Below are 18959 nucleotides of genomic sequence, written 5' to 3'. Positions count from 1 at the left end.
AGATTTGTTTCTCTCCAGATATTCGTCACCTTTTTATCTCTTTTTCTTTGAGCTTGACCATTGAGCGTATGGTCCAGCGAGGCTGTGGCCATTACTTCAAAGGGTATTCGGCCTTCCTGGAGCTTTGCATTAAAATTAAATCCAATCCCATAACCAACAAAGGATTAATATCTATTATATATAAAGAACTCTCAAAACTCAGCAGTAAACAAAGCAATCCAATTAGAAAATTGGGCAAAAGCTATGAACAGACATTTCATCAAAGAGTATATAGAGATGGCAAATAAGCACATGAAAAGATACTCCACATCATTAGCCATTAGTGAAATGCAAATTAAAACTTCAGTAAAATAATCTGTACCTATCAGAATGGCTGAAATACAGTGACAGCCCCAAATGCTGGGAAGGGTGTGGAGAAACTGGATCCCTCATGCATTGCTGGTGGGAATGTAACATGGTGCAGCCACTCCGGAAAACAGTTTGGCATTTTTTTTAAAACCTAAACATAAGACTATCTCATGATCCATTGATTGCACTGTTTGGGGATTTATCCCAAAGAAATTAAACTTATTTTCACACAAAAACCTGTACACAAATGTGTAACAGCTTTATTCGTAATAGCCAAAACCTAGAAACAACCCAGATGTCCTTCAGTGGGTGTATGATTAAACAAACTATGGTATATCCACACCATAGAATAAGACTGCATTAAACAAGAACAACCTGTTGATACACAACTTGATTGAATCTTCAGGGAATTATGGTGAGCAACCAGTCTCAAAGGTTATGTATTAATCCATTTATGGACTAATGACAAAAGTCCTTGAAATGACAAAAGTATAGAGATGGAGAACAGATTAGTGGTTGCTAGACATTGTGAAGAGGAAGGGCTGAGGAGGAAGAGAAGAAGGTGGATATGATCATTAAAAGGGCACCGCAAGGGATCTTTGTGGTAATGGAAATGTTCTTTCTGTATCTTCACTGGGGCAATGGATACACAAATGTACACATGTGATAAACTTGGAGAGAACTAAATACACACACAAACACACACACATGAGTGGAAGTGAAACTGGGGAGTTCTGAGTATCAGTGGGTAGTATCAATATTCAGATCCAGGTTATGATGTTATACCATAGTTTTGCAAGATATTACCATTGGGGGAAGCTAGGTAAAGGATACAAGGAACCTCTTTGTATTATTTCTTAGAACTGTATGTGAACCTACAGTTATCTCAATAAAAAAGTTTAATTAAAAAAACAAATTAAGAACAAACGAAATTAAATCCAAGGGCATTCTTTTCACAAGATTCAAGTTCAACCAAACATAAAATAGATAGCTAGTGGGAAGCAGCCGCATAGCACAGGGAGATCAGCTCAGTGCTTTGTGACCACCTAGGGTGGGATAGGGAGGGTGGGAGGGAGGGAGACGCAAGAGGAAGAGATATGGGAACATATGTATATGTATAACTGATTTACTTTGTTATAAAGCAGAAACTAACACACCATTGTAAAGCAATTATACTCCAGTAAAGATGTAAAAAAAAAAAAAAGATTCAAGTTCACTCATTTCCATTGAGAGTCATGACCAGCCACATTAGAGATTCTGCAATTAAGCATAAAATGACAACATTGATATACCCAAGTAACAGAATATCAACATTATAGAGCTCTTCCAGGTTCGAATATTAACTCCCTTCCAACTCTGATATCTCCAGGGGAAAATTAAAGTTCAAAGATTAAATACCCTTCCAGTTCAAAAACTTTAAAGTTTTAAGGAATTAAAAAATTTTTAAGAATTCTCTTGTCCTTGTGAGTTCAGGTTCCATGAAATTAAAGTTCACAGTTAATGTTCCTCAAAACTTCTGTTGCTCAAATTCAGCTTGGTACCTGGATAGAGTTGAAGTTTTTTCAGTGGCTGAAGCCTGACCTGCCTTTCACTGGAGAGAATGTAGTTCTTTCAGGGCTTCGGGAGTTAATGTTAGTTCTACCTCAAGGGTCTGTTGTGCCTTTATTATTTTTTTTTAAAATTCCAGCTATCTGTATGGCACATAAGGTTATCACAGCATAAGCCCAACACTGACATAATTTTTGAAGAATAAATAAATTCTGTTTTTAATCCTTGGAGCAGTTACCTTAGGAGTAACCGTGTTCCCAGATCCTAAAACTTTATTTGCCAAAGACTATAGTAGAGACGGTAGTATCTAGTTCAAGTGGACGGAGTCTGTCTTTCCAGTATTCCAGTCATTTAGTGCTCAATGTCCAGAGCTCCCAATCTATGAAATTAAACTCAGAAATCTTTATCACGTGCCTCATCTGAAAAGAAGGCATCAGGAGTAACATCCCCTCTCTGATACCTAACATTCCCTTTGGGGAGAAATCAGTTATAAACATTACAGATTATGTGTGGCTTTTAATTCTCTTTCAGTAGGCAAGAAGAATGGAGAACTGCAAAGGGAGAAGAAGAGATAAAGACATACAGATCAGAAGAGAAAAGAAAACACTTCACAGTTCCAAAAGAGAATAAAGTGCCCACTGTCTCAAAGGTAAATAGTAATTACTTTGATGTTTAATATTTGCTTTATAAGTACAGTGACCATTTTGTAATTAAAGGCCTTTTTGTAAGTAAACATGTTAATATTGTAGACAGGATATTTAACTAATGAAATAAAGTTAACATAGCTAATTCTTGATTATCTTTGGGTTATCTTTAAATCTTTAATATTACATTTCCTACTTTTTAGCATATGTTTTCCCCAAATGCCAATTGTAATATGCCTGTTAAATCTAATAAATTACACCTTAAGCCTAAGCAAGATCTTTTGTTTAGTTCTGCCATTGGTGGCACACTGTAAAACTGTTCTGGTTTTGTTTTTTGTCCTACACGTTTTTTTTTTTTTTACTGTTTTGCACCTATTTGTTATTGCAGGAAATTAAGTCAGCTCTGCTGCTATAAATAATAGTTCTCATTTTCTCCATTAAGATAGGTAAATTGTCCCTACTAGTTTGCCCTGTCGGTTTTTCTGTCATCCTACTCTGGAAAAACTTTTCAGTCCAGTGGATTTCAACTGTTATGCCCTAATCTGGGAGAGATATATACTTAACCTTCTTGAGTGTCAAGGGTTGACTGGTCTCTAGACCCAGCTTTGTGCTCCTTCCTCTTACTTGAGTTCCTCAGACCTTCTAAAGTAGTTTCCTTTATTACAGCTCCCTTTTCTGTTTTGTGACTCTTCGAAGGACTCAAGTAGTCCTTTGCTATTATTTTATGTTTTCCTTTACTAAGGGTATCATACCTTGGCATCAGTAAGACCCTACACTGCTACAGTTTCTGTTGTTATAATCAGAAATAATCTTTTCTTTTTTAGGTTTTTGTTGTTGTTGTTGGTTGTTTTTTTCATGGTGGCTGGAAAGCATACCCTTTTTTTGGTATCCTTTGCTCTGAATCCAAGGATGTGGGGACATAATTCATATAATGATTGTGAGCTTGTATTGCTACCACTTTTATGGATGGAATATGGTAATATCTGTAAAAATTAAAAGGATGTGCTTATCTTTTAATCCAGTAGTGGTACTTTGAAGACTATTTTTTTAGAAAGAAAAGAATTGATGTGAATGTATATATGTGTGTGTGCATGCAGATATTTATAGTGTCTCTGGTGGCAAAAACTGGAATAACTTTAGTGTTTATTGGTGGACAAAAGGTAGGATGTCATGACATATATATACCCATGGAATACTCTACAGCTTTTTAAAGAAATGAGTTAGAGCTCACTCCATTGCCTTGGAGAAACGTTCATGAGGTATTTGTTAAGTGACAAAAAGCAAGTGGGACAGTAGTGTTTATAACACTACTGTATTGCAGTATTATAGGTCTTGAGGTACACAGCCCCATCCCCCCATACACATACAGAATCTTTTTTATGAGACAGGGCAAGACCTAGATTTTTTTTTTTTTTCCCTGCCTTCCCAAGCGCCACCCAATACACTTGGGAAACCAGAGCCAAACATATTCAGATACTCAACACAGCATATTATTCTGAGAGAGATAAGAGAGGATATTGGAAACATGATGTAGCAGCAAGCTGTTTTGGAGAGGGTTCTGTTGGAGAGATTGGGATGAAACGTCTTTGTAATGGAGAACTCGATGGATGGGTTGAATAGAGGAATACAAAACACTGAGAAATAAGTTAACAAGCTGGAATGTCAAGTTGAAGAACTCTTCAGAATGCATCAACAAGGGATAAAATGATGGAGAGAATGAGGGAAATGTGAAAAACATGTATGTGTATGTTTATGTAATGTGTATGTTGTATATACACATATATACACAGAGATTAGAAGTACGTAGTAAAAAAAAAAAGCTTTATTTGGTAAGAGTCTTCAAACAAGAAAAAATATACAGAGGGAGAAAAGGGTTGGAAAAATGATCCAGAATTTCCTAGAATTAATCTCTAGCTGAGCAAATGCATAGTGTGCCAACTAGAATAAGGAAAAAAATAATACAAAATTTAAAAATTTAAAACCTCAATTAAGCACATTATAGTGAGATTTGAAAATATCTAAAACAGAGAGTATTCTGAAAGTTTCTGGAGAGAGAAGGGAACCACATGAACTTGAACTTGACTAATACTAGACTTTTTGTTTGTTGTTAACAAAATGGATTCCACTGAGCGCCCTACAGCTAGAAGAGTTAAGAGGAAATTAAAGAATCAACACCCACAGGAAAATTGTCTGCAACCCCAACACAGTAGTGTTTATGCTGATTTCTTACTGGAATGGTCACAGCATGCTGGGGCCAAGTGCTAACATGCCTTGGTTCAAGGGATGGAAAGTCACCTGTAAAGATGGCAGTGCCAGTGGAACCATGCGGCTTAAAGCTCTGAATGGTATCCTGCCACCGACTTGTCTAATGGACAGGCCCTTAGTGCCTGCCCCTCCAGGTAGTATTGGTACTGTCCCTGTGGGCCAGTGCAGACTGGGGTTCTCAAATCTGGCATGTGATCACCTTTGCTCCAGTCATCATTACAACTGAAGTTTTAAAAAAAAAAACAGTCTGTTGAAGTGCACGTGAAGCCTTGGGTGAAGCTCTTCTGAGGCAATGTAGACCTCAGTGTCAAGAACGTGTCTGTCAGAGCTGCTAGCCATAGTAGCTTTGTGGTTCCTGACAGCAAAAATAACCCATGAATGATGGAAGCAGCCGGCTTCACAGCCCAAATGATTATCCTGAGCCATCCAAGCTAAGTCAGTGCTGGCTATGCACCCGTTCTGGATTGTACCACAGCTCAGCTCACACAGCTTGCAAGGTTGCTGACCTGAAGGAGAAGATTGGTCACTGTTCTGGGAAGGGGCTTCTGGAAGATGGCCTCAAATTCTTGAAAGGTGGTGGTGCTGCCTGCCACTGTTGTTAGGTTCCTGGCAAGCCCCTTGTGTATTGAGAGCTCCTCTGACTGTCGCTTTGCTGTTTGTGACATGAGGTGAGATAACCAGGAGAGAACGTCCTCCTTCCTGGCTGCAGTGATCCTAAGGGTCCTCACTTCCCTCTTGCCAAGAAAACAAAAAGATCTTTGGAGTCATTGAAAAGATTCTCTCCATCAATCATTCTCTGCATTATCCCTGGATACCAAGTTCACATCTCATAGAATATGGGGAAACTTGGGCTCTCCAAGTATTTCACAATAACTCCTCTATCTTTTCTGCCGTATAGTTATTGTCCCACATCTTGCTTACTTGAAAAAACCCAGTGCCTTGCCGAGTACTGTGATATGATCCAATTTTATGCATATGATGGGGACAGATGTTTCTCTGATGCAAATGGAAATTCAGAATTAGGTATTCCTTTCCTTAAATTAGAGTTGGGATCTTGACTCGGTGTCACCAGATCAGTGGACAAGAAGGCAGCTGGAGCTGGCAAGGTCACCACATCTGCCCAGAAAGTTCAGAAGGCTAAATGAATAGTATCGCCAGTACTGGGCACCCCAGTCTTAACCAGTGGTGGAAGAACTGTCTCAGGACTGTTTGTCTTGATCAGCCATTTAAGCTTAATAGTAAAAGACTGATAACAATGCATCATAAAACCTTGAAGAAACAGAATATTTTGTGGACCGTTTGTTTTTCCGTATGTGGCAGTTTTAACTTACTAGTTTTTAAATCAGTACTTTTTAATGGAAACAACTTGACCAGAAATCTGTCACAGAATTTTGAGATCCATTAAAACAAAGTTAATGAGAAGAGAAAAAAAAGAAAGTGAGGATATAACTATAGGTTCAAAGGACTGAGGATATAACTAATAGGTTCAAACTTATTTTCTGTCCACACTTTAAAGATAGTGCTTCTTTTTCTTATTGTATGATTTATTGCATGATATGTTGTATGTATAAGTCTGATGTCAGTCTCTTTTTTCAAAGGCAATTTTTAGTATTTTCCTTCTTTTTTTTTATATTCACAAGTTGGTTTTTTTTTTTCAGGTGTAAATTCTTCTGTTTGTTGAGTTTTTTCCATCTCTGTAACCATGTTGGACTATCAGTTATTTTGATCAGTCTTAGTTGTTTTCTCATCTGCTGCAGAAGACTTTTTTCTCACATTTGCCTGCAGCAGAAGAGAGAGCTAGTCACCTGGTATCCAAGTCTCATAGTGATTGGTTAGCTTTGTGATCACCATTTTGTTTTCTAGTTTGCATCTGCCTTATTATATATGCCTCACAGTCTGTGGTCCTCTTTCTTATATCTGTTCTATAGGTTTGGCGTAGGTACAGGAGAGTTCAGTGGTAGGCTTAGTCTGTTATTATGAATCCTCATCAGAAAAAAAAGTTTTTATAACCTATCAATCAGCAAGTGAATTTCAGCATATCATAAACCTGTGTTTTAGCTTAATGTTAAGATATTTGAGCTGGTACTATAGTCTACTTATGGGATATCTTAAATATGAATGGGTTTTTTATCATTAAAAAATACAACTTTTAGGGCTTCCCTGGTGGCGCAGTGGTTGAGAGTCCGCCTGCTGATGCAGGGGACGCGGGTTCGTGCCCCGGTCCGGGAAGATCCCACATGCCGCAGAGCAGCTGGGCCCGTGAGCCTGTACGTCCGGAGCCTGTGCTCCGCGACGGGAGAGGCCACAACAGTGAGGCCCGCATACTGCAAAAAAAAAAAAAAAAAAAATACAACTTTTAAAGTAAAAGGCGTTCTTTAAGCATACTCTAAATAAATTTAATTTACTTTTTTCCAGAATCATACTCATGAACATTTTCTGGATCTTGGAGAATCCAAAAAGCAGCAAGCAAACCAACACAATTATCGTACGAGATCTGCATTGGAAGAGACTCCCAGACCTTCAGAAGAGATAGAAAATGGCACTAGTTCTTCAGATGTGAGAGCTCAGCACATTCATAGATTTCTGTTTCCATTTTTGCTTGTTTTTTTTAATGTAACTTTTATTCTTTGCATTCATTGTTATATTTATAGATGTAGCTCAAACATGGTTTGTCTAGGTCTTAAAATGATAGTGATAGTTGAAGGACCGTAGTGTGTATTCTGGGCATGGAACAGATGTTCATAACCTCAAGTCCACAAAACAAATGCATGTGAATTAATTATTCCCATTTTGAGGGCTCTGAAGTTCAAAGATGTTTAGATTACACATTTACCTAACTAAATGGTAGAGCAGGGACTAAACCCACGTTCCTTTCACTCCAAAGCCAAGTTTTTGAAATGGTACCATGAAGCTCTAGTCTGTAACTATAACTGATCAATAGACATTTGACAATTTTGGTTAGTTTTTAATCTCTGTACCAATTTATAGCTTTCTCAATGTAAATTTTAAAAATATTCTTTATGTATAATTATTTCCATAAATATCATTGTCCCTACTAAATTATGTATTCTTTCAGCAAAGGGAATCCATTTGCAGTCACAAATCAGTCTTATTTAGCAATTACAATGGTCTTCCTTCCCCTGTCTCACTCTCCCTATTACCCCTTCACTCACAGTTAAGTCAGAGACTCTGTGATCTGAGATGTTGACAGCTACACATTTTTGAAGTCATGTTACGTTTTGCAGTGTTAGACATGTGTGGGGATTCTCCACATATATTCTCTATGGACAGGGCAATATTAGCACAAACCGAGAGTATTCTAACCGTAATTTAAAAGTTAGTCTCCAGTGCTTTCAGGTCCTTGTATGGCCAGAACAAAATGATACGTTCAATCTGGCAAAAAAGATAAAATATACTCATTATATAAACTTGACACATTAACAATTTAGATATGCCACAGAATGTAAAATATATGTGTGTTATTTATTTGCATTATAAAATATTTATTTTTGAAAGATTTATAGTATTACTCTTAAATATTAAGTTTCTATAAAATTTAAAAAATATTAATTCAGCTCAAAATGTATTTCCAGGTACGTCTGTTACGTAAGAAAATTCTACCAGGAATTCTTTGATTTGTCTTCAAAACTAATTTGTTTATGCCTTAAATTTGTAGAGGAGAATAATAAGAAAAGAATATCACCTTTGGCACAATATATCAGTTAAAAATGAAAGAATCCGGGCTTCCCTGGTGGCGCAGTGGTTGAGAGTCTGCCTGCCGATACAGGGGACACGGGTTCGTGCCCCAGTCTGGGAAGATCCCACATGCCATGGAGCGGCTTGGCCCGTGAGCCATGGCCGCTGAGCCTGTGCATCCGGAGCCTGTGCTCGGCAACAGGAGAGGCCACAACAGTGAGAGGCCCGCGTACCGCAAAAAAAAAAAAAAGAAAGAAAGAAAGAAAGAATCTTGGGTTTTTGGTTCAAATAATTTGTACTTCCATATAGTACCTTTTTACTTTGTATTTAGAATGTAGAATTATGTTTCTGTTCTCCCCCCTTAAAGAAGTAATATACTAAGAGTGGGAATAATCAGATCACTTGTTTAGATTTTTTTTTCAGTTATATTGAGCAAAGGTTAAATTTGCTAAATAAAATTTACTCTGGATTTTGATCTTTTCATATTTGCCTAGTTTTCAAAGCCCTGTGGAATAGTTATGTAATACATTCTTCATTTTTAAGCCATCAAAACAGGAAAAATTTTCTCCCCGAGATACAACATTTAATTAGGAAAAATAATACATTTCATTATCCTGTGAAAAATGATCTGGATGTGCCCAGCAGTTAATGACACTGAACCAGTTCTTGTGTAGAGTGGGTCTAAGCTTTGAAGTAAAATGACAGGAGTTCAGAATAGGCTTTGCTGCTTATTAATTGTTCTGCCTTGGGTAAATTTCTTAGCCTGTTTAAGCTTTAGTTTCTTTTATTTAAATGACTGATTCTTATCACCAGCACTGTTTGTCTAGATCAAATGGGATGATATATACAAAGTGCTTAGAACAGTTTCTGATGTATACTGAAAGCTTAATTAATGTGAGCTGGTATTTTTATTGGAGCAAGATTTTGTGACCAAAAAAAACAATTATTATAAAGAAAATGGCTTCACAGGTAGTAGTATCTTGTGTTAACCAGTGAATATTTACTAAAGAGAAATCAGAGTGTTTGGGTAGTTTTTAATCCTCTCCATTTGTATAAAATAATACCTGAGTTGGAATATCCTCTTTTTATATGATAAAGCTATTTTAATAATAATAATAATAATAAAAACATAAAAGTTCCTAAATTTAAGTTTCTTAATGCATCTATAGAAAAAGAAAACTTAAATTTTAAAAAAGTCCCAAGAAGTAAAGTTGATATCAAATATTAATTTGGTATCACCCAGTCTAGAAGATGTGTTATGAGGCTTTTTTAAAAAATGTTAATCCACCCAAGAGATCGCTCTGAATCCAGTATTAATAAGTATTTTATCTTTGGATACACTAAATATTTGGATACATTCAATAATTTTTGTATAAAAATATGAGACCTGTGTTTTACAACTAACTTAAATCAGGTTTTAATATACATATCCTAATATGATTCATACTATTAGATATCACTGATATTTTCTGTAATCATAGAATGTTATTCTGTAAAGCTATACAATAAAATATGTATTAACTATTTCTTAGGAAGGTGAAGTTGTTGCTGTCAGTGGTGGAACGTCTGAAGAGGAAGAGAGAGCATGGCATAGTGATGGCAGTTCTAGGTAATTTAATGAATTTTTATTCTTCCAAATGTAATGTAAATTCTTTAGAAAGCTGCCTTGATTCTTAATGTTAAATTCTTTTCTATCAGAAACATATTTCAGAGTCCCTTTGGGTTTAAAATTGATCTTTCTTCAGAGTTTTTTTGTAGTTGTCCAAAATTTAGATTTCCTTTGACATGTTTTCTCTAGTAGAAAAAAATTTTTGGATATTGTAACTGGATCTACAAAACGATGCTTTTAACTTTTTCTTAGTTGATATTTTATCTTCTGAATGCTGTTATATTTGTAATAGTGAACCACAAGCTAGCTTCATTACTGGCTTTGAGAAGTATTTATGCATTAAATTATGAAAGTAATGCGATTTTGTAGAAGTAACTGTCTTTTTTAATGGAATTTGTTGAATGCTAATAATATTTTCTTCCAGCAATGAGAATAAACTTTCCCTTTTTCCTGTTGTTCCCACCCCATTTGATCACGTAAGCGAGTTTTCCTTCAGCTCCTTCTACTTACTGGTGATTCACATTGTTACAGGGCTTAATGGCCTTGGCTGACCTTGTGAGGTCTCAGTAGCAAGAAGTAGAGCCTTTGGGAATGGTAGTTATGTTTAGCCCCTGATACTTATTCCCTGGCAGCACTAGCTCTTAAAATTGCCAAAGAAACCAAGAGGCTGTATTTAAGAATTCTTCACCTCTTTTTGTCATGGACTTTCCTATTTCCACAGTAGTTGCTCCCAGTAATGATATGCAAGTGTTCATTGTTATGTCTGGTGGTTTTCTGTATTTGAAACAAGACAGTAGAAGAAAAACTCACTTTCTTTTGGCTCAGCAGTGGAAATAGAGTATAGGCATATATTGGTGATATCTCAGGTTTGACTCCAGACCACCACAATGAAGAGAATATTGCAGTAAAACAAGTCACACGAATTTTTGTTTTCCCAGTGCATATAAAAGTTATGTTTACTCTATACTGTAGTCTGTTAGGTGTGCAGTGGCATTACGTCTAAAAAAAATAATTAAACATTTTAAAACAGCATGAATCTGAAAATAATACTATTGGGAAAGTGGCACCGATAGACTTGTTCAGTGCAGAGTTGCCACAAACCTTCAATTTGTAAAAAAACACAGTGTCTATGAAGCACAGTAAAAACAAGGTATGCCTGTATCTCAAACCATGAAACAACATAGAGGTTCTTGTTTTGAAAGAGCCGTGTTGGCTTCAGCAGTTGGGGAAATTGTTGTAAAGTACACAGACCTCTGGGGTTTGTAGTCCGTGCTGGTGGCAGCAGATTTTCTGTAAGAGCTGAGTGCTCCAGAGAGTAACAACAGTGAGTATTTGGCGGGTGCCATTTACAGTGACCATGGCTGGGGTTAGAGTAAATAAATGCTCCTCAGTTGAGGATAGCCTGGGTGGCTATTTGCCCTGAAGATGTGTTCCCACATATCCAGAGTAGTGTCAGAAAATATTTTTTATTTAAGTTCTTCAAAATCATTTTAAGCTTTAAAATGAAGTCATGAAATCATACTAGAAAACACCTTAATTATTTGATTCTTATCTGTGATGATTATTCTTAGGGAGATAATGGGTAAATTGCCTATAAAGGACACTCGGACCAGAGGGACAAGGTAGTAGAATAAAACTCCAGAAAAATATGCCTTCAGTGTTATCAGCAATGTGTTTAGAGGAGTGAGGATATACATAAATAAATCTAGACAACCTGATCAGTGATTTTAACACAGGATAATTTAGATTCCATTAAGGTAATTATATTTATAAAGCTATAAAATCAAGTAATGAAATATTCTCATGTGCTAAAATTAAAACAGAAGATAACATAAATGGATTCTTTATTTTGCAGCATCAGTTTAGTAAAACTTAGGTCTGTTGAAGGTAAACTGAAAAGAAAGCTTGAGTTTCCAGTGAGATACAGCCAATGGCAAACACGATTGGTAGTGATACATAAAATATTAGGCCTGTAAAATATCAGGCCTGTATTTTTCTGAACCTTACTTTGCTTTGAAGCATAAGATACACCTAGGGTGTACACTGGAGATGCCGTGCAAAGTTGGCAGGCACAGTCTTCCCGCTGGGTAGGAGGACTTCTGGCCCTGCCAATTCAGTATCTAGCTACCATGAAGGCACCAGGGCTCTACCATGGGCGTTCCCGTGTCAAGGGGCCCACCTCCCCTCAAAAAGGAATCCCTATGCTTCTTCCTCAGTGACAGTACCTCCTGTGCTATCTCGGGCTATCTTTCTGTTGTTGCTAGAACTGAGGAAAGTGACGCTGTGCTCCTCATTTTTTTATACTCCACAATATTTTGAACACATGCAGCACTCAGAAATCTGTATGTTTGCTAAAATCATAGAAGGTACTTAAATTCATTGTTTAACTAGCACTACAACCTTATTTATCTTAAAAATTTTTGGAGGTACTTAAGTAAATTAAGCCTACAGACTTTTAAGAAACTATTTAGAAGATGAGTTGAAAGTTAGGAAATATTTTTAGTTCATTTAATATGTACTGTTCTGTCATTACTTTTTATGATGATCTTTCTTTACATTTTCATACAACAAAGTCTTAAAGTGTATCTTATCTGTATTTTTTAAATCTCTTCTTTCCTTCTAGTGACTACTCCAGTGATTATTCTGACTGGACAGCAGATGCAGGAATTAATCTGCAGCCACCAAAGAAAATTCCTAAGCATAAAACCAAGAAAGCAGAAAGCAGTTCAGATGAAGAAGAAGAATCTGAAAAACAGAAGCAAAAACAGATTAAAAAGGAAAGAAAGAAAGTAAATGAAGAAAAAGATGGACCAGTATCACCAAAGAAAAAGAAGCCCAAAGAAAGAAAACAAAAGGTTGATCTATATATATATATATATATATATATATATATATATATGTTTTCTATAAAAACAAAGCATGCATTTTAAAAGTGTAGCTGATGAACAAAAACATTTTTCAGGTGTACCAGCAAGTAATAGAAAAAACTCAGAAGTACGCAGTAGTAAAATAAAATATATTAAGATCTCTTTAGTTTCCTCAAGTTTTTAAATGTTTAGCATGTGAGACTATTTACTTGTAGAATTACCATATTGTAAATATTGAGCATTTAATCGTATAACATGAGCAGATATTTTTCTTGAGACTCCAGTGGGATTTGTTTATTTATGTAAAAAAAATAATGCTACAAAACACAGTTTATTAGTCTTTTAATTGCCTTTACTTTTCAACCATCCTTACTGTTACTGCTGAAAATACTGTTGTGGTAACAAGCCTTCATTAATTTACAAAGCATGTGAGCCATCACTAGTCCTTAGGTCGGTAGTACTGGTTTGATTACTCCGTCTTTAGTCTGTGGATACTTTGAGACAGATCAGAGAAAGCAAGAGATGAATGTTATGTGAATAAGATCTGTTAGCTGTTACGGAGTCGGAATTCTTTAAAAACAAGAACTGTTTAAATTTTGCTCTAAAGTAAATGAAATGCAAGGGACACGTTTTGTATTCCCCAGAAGATTATAAGTTCGAGGCACATTTGGTTAAACAAATGGAAGATTTTTTTAAAACCTCTGCCATTTTTGGAATCAAATAGAAGTTGTTATCTGTAGAATTAAATACTAGGGAGATGGTAGGGTCTCTATCTTTAGAGAGCTTTGAAAAATTTTAGGACTACTTCTGTCTTAAGTGTTTATTTTTTCTGCATCCATTGAGCGCTTGTTTGTTTCAGCTTTATAATTATGGATTACTTTAATCTGCATTTCTCAGCCTACTATCCTTTTTGTCACCTCCTTTGCCTTTGTCTAGGGGATATTTACCAAAGAGAATACCACACATTAGCCACAATATTTCTCTTCTTCCTTGTCAGTGATGATAAATGTAGGCTGACCCATTATTTTACATAGTAGACAGATAAAACCGATTTAGCCATGTATCTGGCTAATGAGGTAAACTTGTTTTTCATCTCAAGACAGTTTTGATGAACTTTTGAGGTTTGCAGTGTTACCTCACATAATTCTTTTGTCCCAGGAGTGCAGTTTACTTCACCTGGTCCCCTTTTATTTGATGATTATCCATAAACTAATACCTCAGGCTCTTTCACACATGCTACATTTGGATCCACTGTTACTGTTCGGCATATTTTCATTTCACTGTTTTGCTTAAAGTATTACCCCAGGGTCTGTCTGCCACTAAATTTATGTGGGACAGATTTTAAATAGCATAAGGTTAGGATGTTACAGGCTACTCCCTGTAATTTGGTTTTTGTTCACATGGTTTGTTGTTAGCCTATCAGTGAATCTAACAGTAGATAGAACTGTTCTTATTCCTTAGTCATCTTATCTCAAGTAAACACAATATTTCCCTTCTTATGCATAGAGTTGTAGAGCTGAAAAGTAACTGAGACATCATTAATTAGTTGATATTTATTGCGTCTATGAAAAAAATGAAAATATTTTCCATATGATTGTTTGAATTAAGCAAAAAAAAAGAAAAAAAAAACCCAGTTAGGCAAATACAGAAAATGCTTATTAAAAAATAGAATTCTCGAGAGATACAGTAAAGTTATCTCAGATATTATCTGACATATATCCCTTATTCTGTTAGGAGCTCTGGAAATCAGAGCGATGAATTTTTATCTAGTGCCTGCAGTTTATAATGCAATACAGTGGATAAAAAGAAGTGTAAGATGTAGTACTTGCTCCAGAAACAATGTGTGACTAACAAGTTGTTTGAATCTCGCCCCCCCCCCCAAAAAATAGAATAAATATCACATGATAAAATATGTTTGATTGGCAAAGTAATTTTATGGATAATAACTCAGAAAACAAATGGGGCCATTTTATCTTAGAGTTTCACATAAGCTTTCCAGAAGAAATAAGATTTTCGGTGGGCCTAGAAGAATATCCATGGATAGAAAGGAAATAAATCAGTTACCTGTATCTCCAAAATTAAAGAAATCGCAATTCATGAGGCTGGAAATTTAGAGACATGTCAATGCATTTTATCCCCTAAGTGGTTGTAAGTACTAACTGACAGAAATCTACTATAACCAAAACTTCTAGGTTCCCCAAGAATTGTTGAGGAATTGTCATAATGTTTATCATAATGATTCTTGTCTATGCCACAGTCTTACAGTTATAAATATGATTACTTCTATTTAATATCCAACTTACCTGGCTTCAGGTAAGAGTTGTTAGCTATCCTAATCGACATTCTGGGAAGAAATGCTTGCCTTAGTGTATTAGTAGTTCATATTGAGGCTGGAATAAGTAATTTTTAGACTTTTCCTACTTTTTTTCCTTTTTACTAAGTCAAAGGAAACCTTTTTTCAAACACTTTAACTGAACACCTCATCATATGTAAGACTGATATGATCTGTGGATCTTACTCTGTGATGTGCTCAGTGCATAACAGTAGTGGCTACTCAGTAACTACGTGTAGGTAAAATAACTGTTCACATGTCTTGTGGCTTAACATCTTAAGTCTAACACAGAGCAAAATTTATTTTCTAAGCTTTCCCCTCTAACGTGCTGCACTTCAGCCTTCCTCATGTCAGCAGTGACAACTCCAGTTGTTTACACCAAAACCCTGTAATTCTTTTTCTCTCATTCCACATTCAGTCCATCAGGGAATTATTATCATGGCTCTGTCTTCTAAATACATTCAGCACTTGACTGTTTTCACCACTTTTGCTATCATGCTAGTGTCAGCTACTGTGAACTCTCACTTGTATTACTGCAGTACCCTTCCATCTCACTTCCTGCTTCTACCCTCATCCCCCTAGGCTCTGTTTTCTAAAGCAGGAATCAACAAACTTTTTCTGTAGAGGGCCAGCTACTCCACCATTGTAGCCTAAAAGCAGCCCTAGACAATACATAAACGAATGGGTATGGCTTTGTTCCAATAAAATTTGATTTATAAAAGAAGATAGTGGGCTGGACTTGGACCATGAACCATAATTTGCAGATGCCTGCTCTGATGCATCCAGAGTGATCCTTTTAAAATATGTCAGATCCTATCACTCTTCTGCCTAAAATTCTCCAGTGGATCCATCTCACGAATAGTAAATGCCAAAGTCTTTTACTCCTCCCTTACTCTCCAGGGAGAGTTCTCCTGATGCGCTTAACTGAGAAAAACAAAGGTGGTTAATAGGAAGAAGAGTTAACAGGAAAATGAGTATTAAGTAGCAACCATAGCATACCTGCTGCAGATGGTGTTCTCGACACCCATTATGACCTTTTTTCTTTTCATGAACTTTCATTAACTCACAGTGATAACTACCTTATAACCAACTTCTCTTTTTTTTTTAACAAACGCAAGAGAATAAAATTTAGAAATCTTAGTTTACAAACACTGAACCAAAACATTTTTAATCAGCTGCATGAAGTTTCTGTCTCTACTTACATACATTAGGTTTCAGCTCTTAGAAAGTCCATTTTTCCAGAGTCTAAGGTAACAATATCCAGACTATGATGGCCACCTGTAGGTGACCAGAAAATTTTAACTTTTTCTCAAAGGCCTAGTCACAAAAGTAAGAGACCTGGCTTGACAGCATTCTGTTTGAAAAAAAAAAAAAAATCTGAAAAAAAAAATTTTTTTAGAAGCTTGTGTGTGAAATGGCTACTTTAAAAGGAGTAAAGGAATGTTCTTGGGCTATGTGGAAGTATAATGCCCAGCCCATGGAAACAGTTAGCCTTCTGTATCTTGGCACTGCTCACCCTATATGAGAATATCTTACTTAGTTCTTACTAACACGCTTATGACTAGGATTTTTTTAAATAAAATCTCGAATATGCTTCGATCTGTTACATGGAGTATTTATGAAACTGATAGAATTTTGAGAGGAAAGAAAGGAGACAGAGCTTATACTTTGGTGTTTTGGGGAATATCTTGTCACCTAGTTTTGTTTTGAATATTGTCTATAGAGCTTTGGTTTATCTAGTTCTTTTTTTATGGAGTGATTTGGAGAAATCGAATATGACTGTACTGCCACTGCTGCCATCTTCCCAGAGTAAGGTTTTTAATGCTTAATATACCTTTTTGTACAAAGATCCCTTCCCCTTTTATTTTTTAAACTACCTTCGTAGTTATTTTAAAGGGCAGATTGATAGATTAATGCTTTCATGATAATATTACTTTACATTGTTTTACACTTAGAGATTGGCTGTGGGAGAACTAACGGAAAACGGTTTGACGTTAGAAGAATGGTTACCTTCAACATGGATTACAGATACTCTCCCCCGAAGATGTCCATTTGTGCCACAAATGGGTGATGAGGTATTTTTTAACTTTTAAAAAATATCCTTTGTTTCATTCAAGTAACTTTAAATACTTTTTATAGCTCTTGAAACAGAACTCTAGAAAATTGCAGCAGTTTTATAAAGTATCTCATTTTACATATTTGTAGCTGTATATGGAAAAAGGAAAATTAGGAGGAAAGCTTTACTGATAATCTTTTTTGAGGCTACTGTAAAAATTGCAATAGCAAATTAAATATTGTAAGAGAACAGAGGTTTCGTTGACATTTTCAAAACTAATACATATTTTTTAATAAGAGGATTTTATGGCCAGTTTTCTTTTTCCTAAATTAAAATATATTTATATGGTAAAGGAAAAACAAAATTCAGCCTTTTATTTTTATTTAATTTTATTTCATATATGTATTTTATTTAAATAACTATAATATTCATAATATGTTTCTTAGATCTTAAAAAAAATCTATTCGAAATATCATTTCATTTTTAAGAAAATATGGTTGGCCATCATTTTGGACTATGTTCTTGTGAATTTGAAATGAAAATGTAAGATTAGACCAAACTTTTCCACTCAGAAGTTCATGTCTCCTTGTTTTATGCATAAATGTTAAGAGGCAGGGTTATCTGGTGTTCAGTAGATTCATAGTAATAAGTTAGGAATTAAAATAGAGGCTTCTTTAGCGGAGCACTCTAACAGTAGAAAGTGACAGGTGGCAGTTGACAGTTTAAAAAAAAAAAAAAGGAAAACAAAAACTTTTTAATGCAGGAGTAATAAATAACTCTAAAGTTCCAGGCAGCTGGAGCAATAATGATATTAATGAATAGAATGAATGTGTGTAAGCTAATGGGTATCCCAAAATATTGCTAAGAACTTAATAGCATTTTTTGAAATTCCAGCAGCATTTTTTAACAAGCTCAACTATTTATCGTGGGAAGAACACTTGGGGTCAGACTGCTGTATTCACATCCCAGTTCTCTAGGGTGGTAGTCAGGAGTCACTTAAATTTGACCAGCATAAATGAGGATAAATATATGCCTTGTTCTCCTTATAATGATAAAATATATGTGAAAATATATATGAAAATATATTTTTCATTTTAAAGTTTCCTGCATTTGTACAAACTGCTTGCTATAAAGGTAGGTGAATAATCAACTAAACATAACCCCTATTTACAACTTACTTTCTTATGCAACATAAATTAACTTATTTTGAATCCAAAAATAAAATGGTGCAACCAAAAAGCCAAAAAGTAACTGCTTATCCTAACCTCTTAATGTTATTTAGAACACTATGGTTATGATTAAGTGACAGTACGACAGCTTGAGGAAAAGAAGGGAAAAAACTCAAAATATTAGAATTTCTTTTAGTTTAAGGGACATTAAATTCTCTATGCAGTTTCAGCTGATACCGTGTATCTTGCATCAAAGGAAACACATTCAAGTTTTAAAATTGTGACTTTATTTACTTTTTAGGTTTATTATTTCCGACAAGGACATGAAGCATATGTTGAAATGGCCCGGAAAAATAAAATTTATAGTATCAATCCCAAAAAACAGCCATGGCATAAAATGGAACTACGGGTATGGTGTTTATAAT

At 35.4% G+C, this 18959-nt stretch overlaps 1 protein-coding gene across 3 annotated transcripts in view; it reads left to right on the top strand.

The window, feature by feature from the left end:
- PHIP (PHIP subunit of CUL4-Ring ligase complex) overlaps window positions 1–18959 on the top strand; it is a 125989-nt gene that overhangs the window by 75002 nt on the left and 32028 nt on the right. For 2 of the 3 annotated variants that reach the window (XM_082634174.1, XM_082634175.1), the window contains exons 20-25: window positions 2428–2545; window positions 7221–7361; window positions 10034–10110; window positions 12734–12965; window positions 17265–17384; window positions 18836–18943. In XM_082634174.1, coding sequence (XP_082490300.1) covers window positions 2428–2545; window positions 7221–7361; window positions 10034–10110; window positions 12734–12965; window positions 17265–17384; window positions 18836–18943 — 796 coding nt within the window. The remainder of the gene's footprint in view (window positions 1–2427; window positions 2546–7220; window positions 7362–10033; window positions 10111–12733; window positions 12966–17264; window positions 17385–18835; window positions 18944–18959) is intronic. The other variant, XM_082634176.1, reaches the window with a different exon arrangement.

The sequence above is a fragment of the Mesoplodon mirus genome, assembly GCF_964341445.2.
Source record: "Mesoplodon mirus genome assembly, chromosome: 10".
In the NCBI taxonomy this organism is placed as follows: domain Eukaryota; kingdom Metazoa; phylum Chordata; class Mammalia; order Artiodactyla; family Ziphiidae; genus Mesoplodon; species Mesoplodon mirus.
Note: the sequence above shows the minus strand (reverse complement) of the source record. Positions and strands in the feature narration are given on the sequence as shown.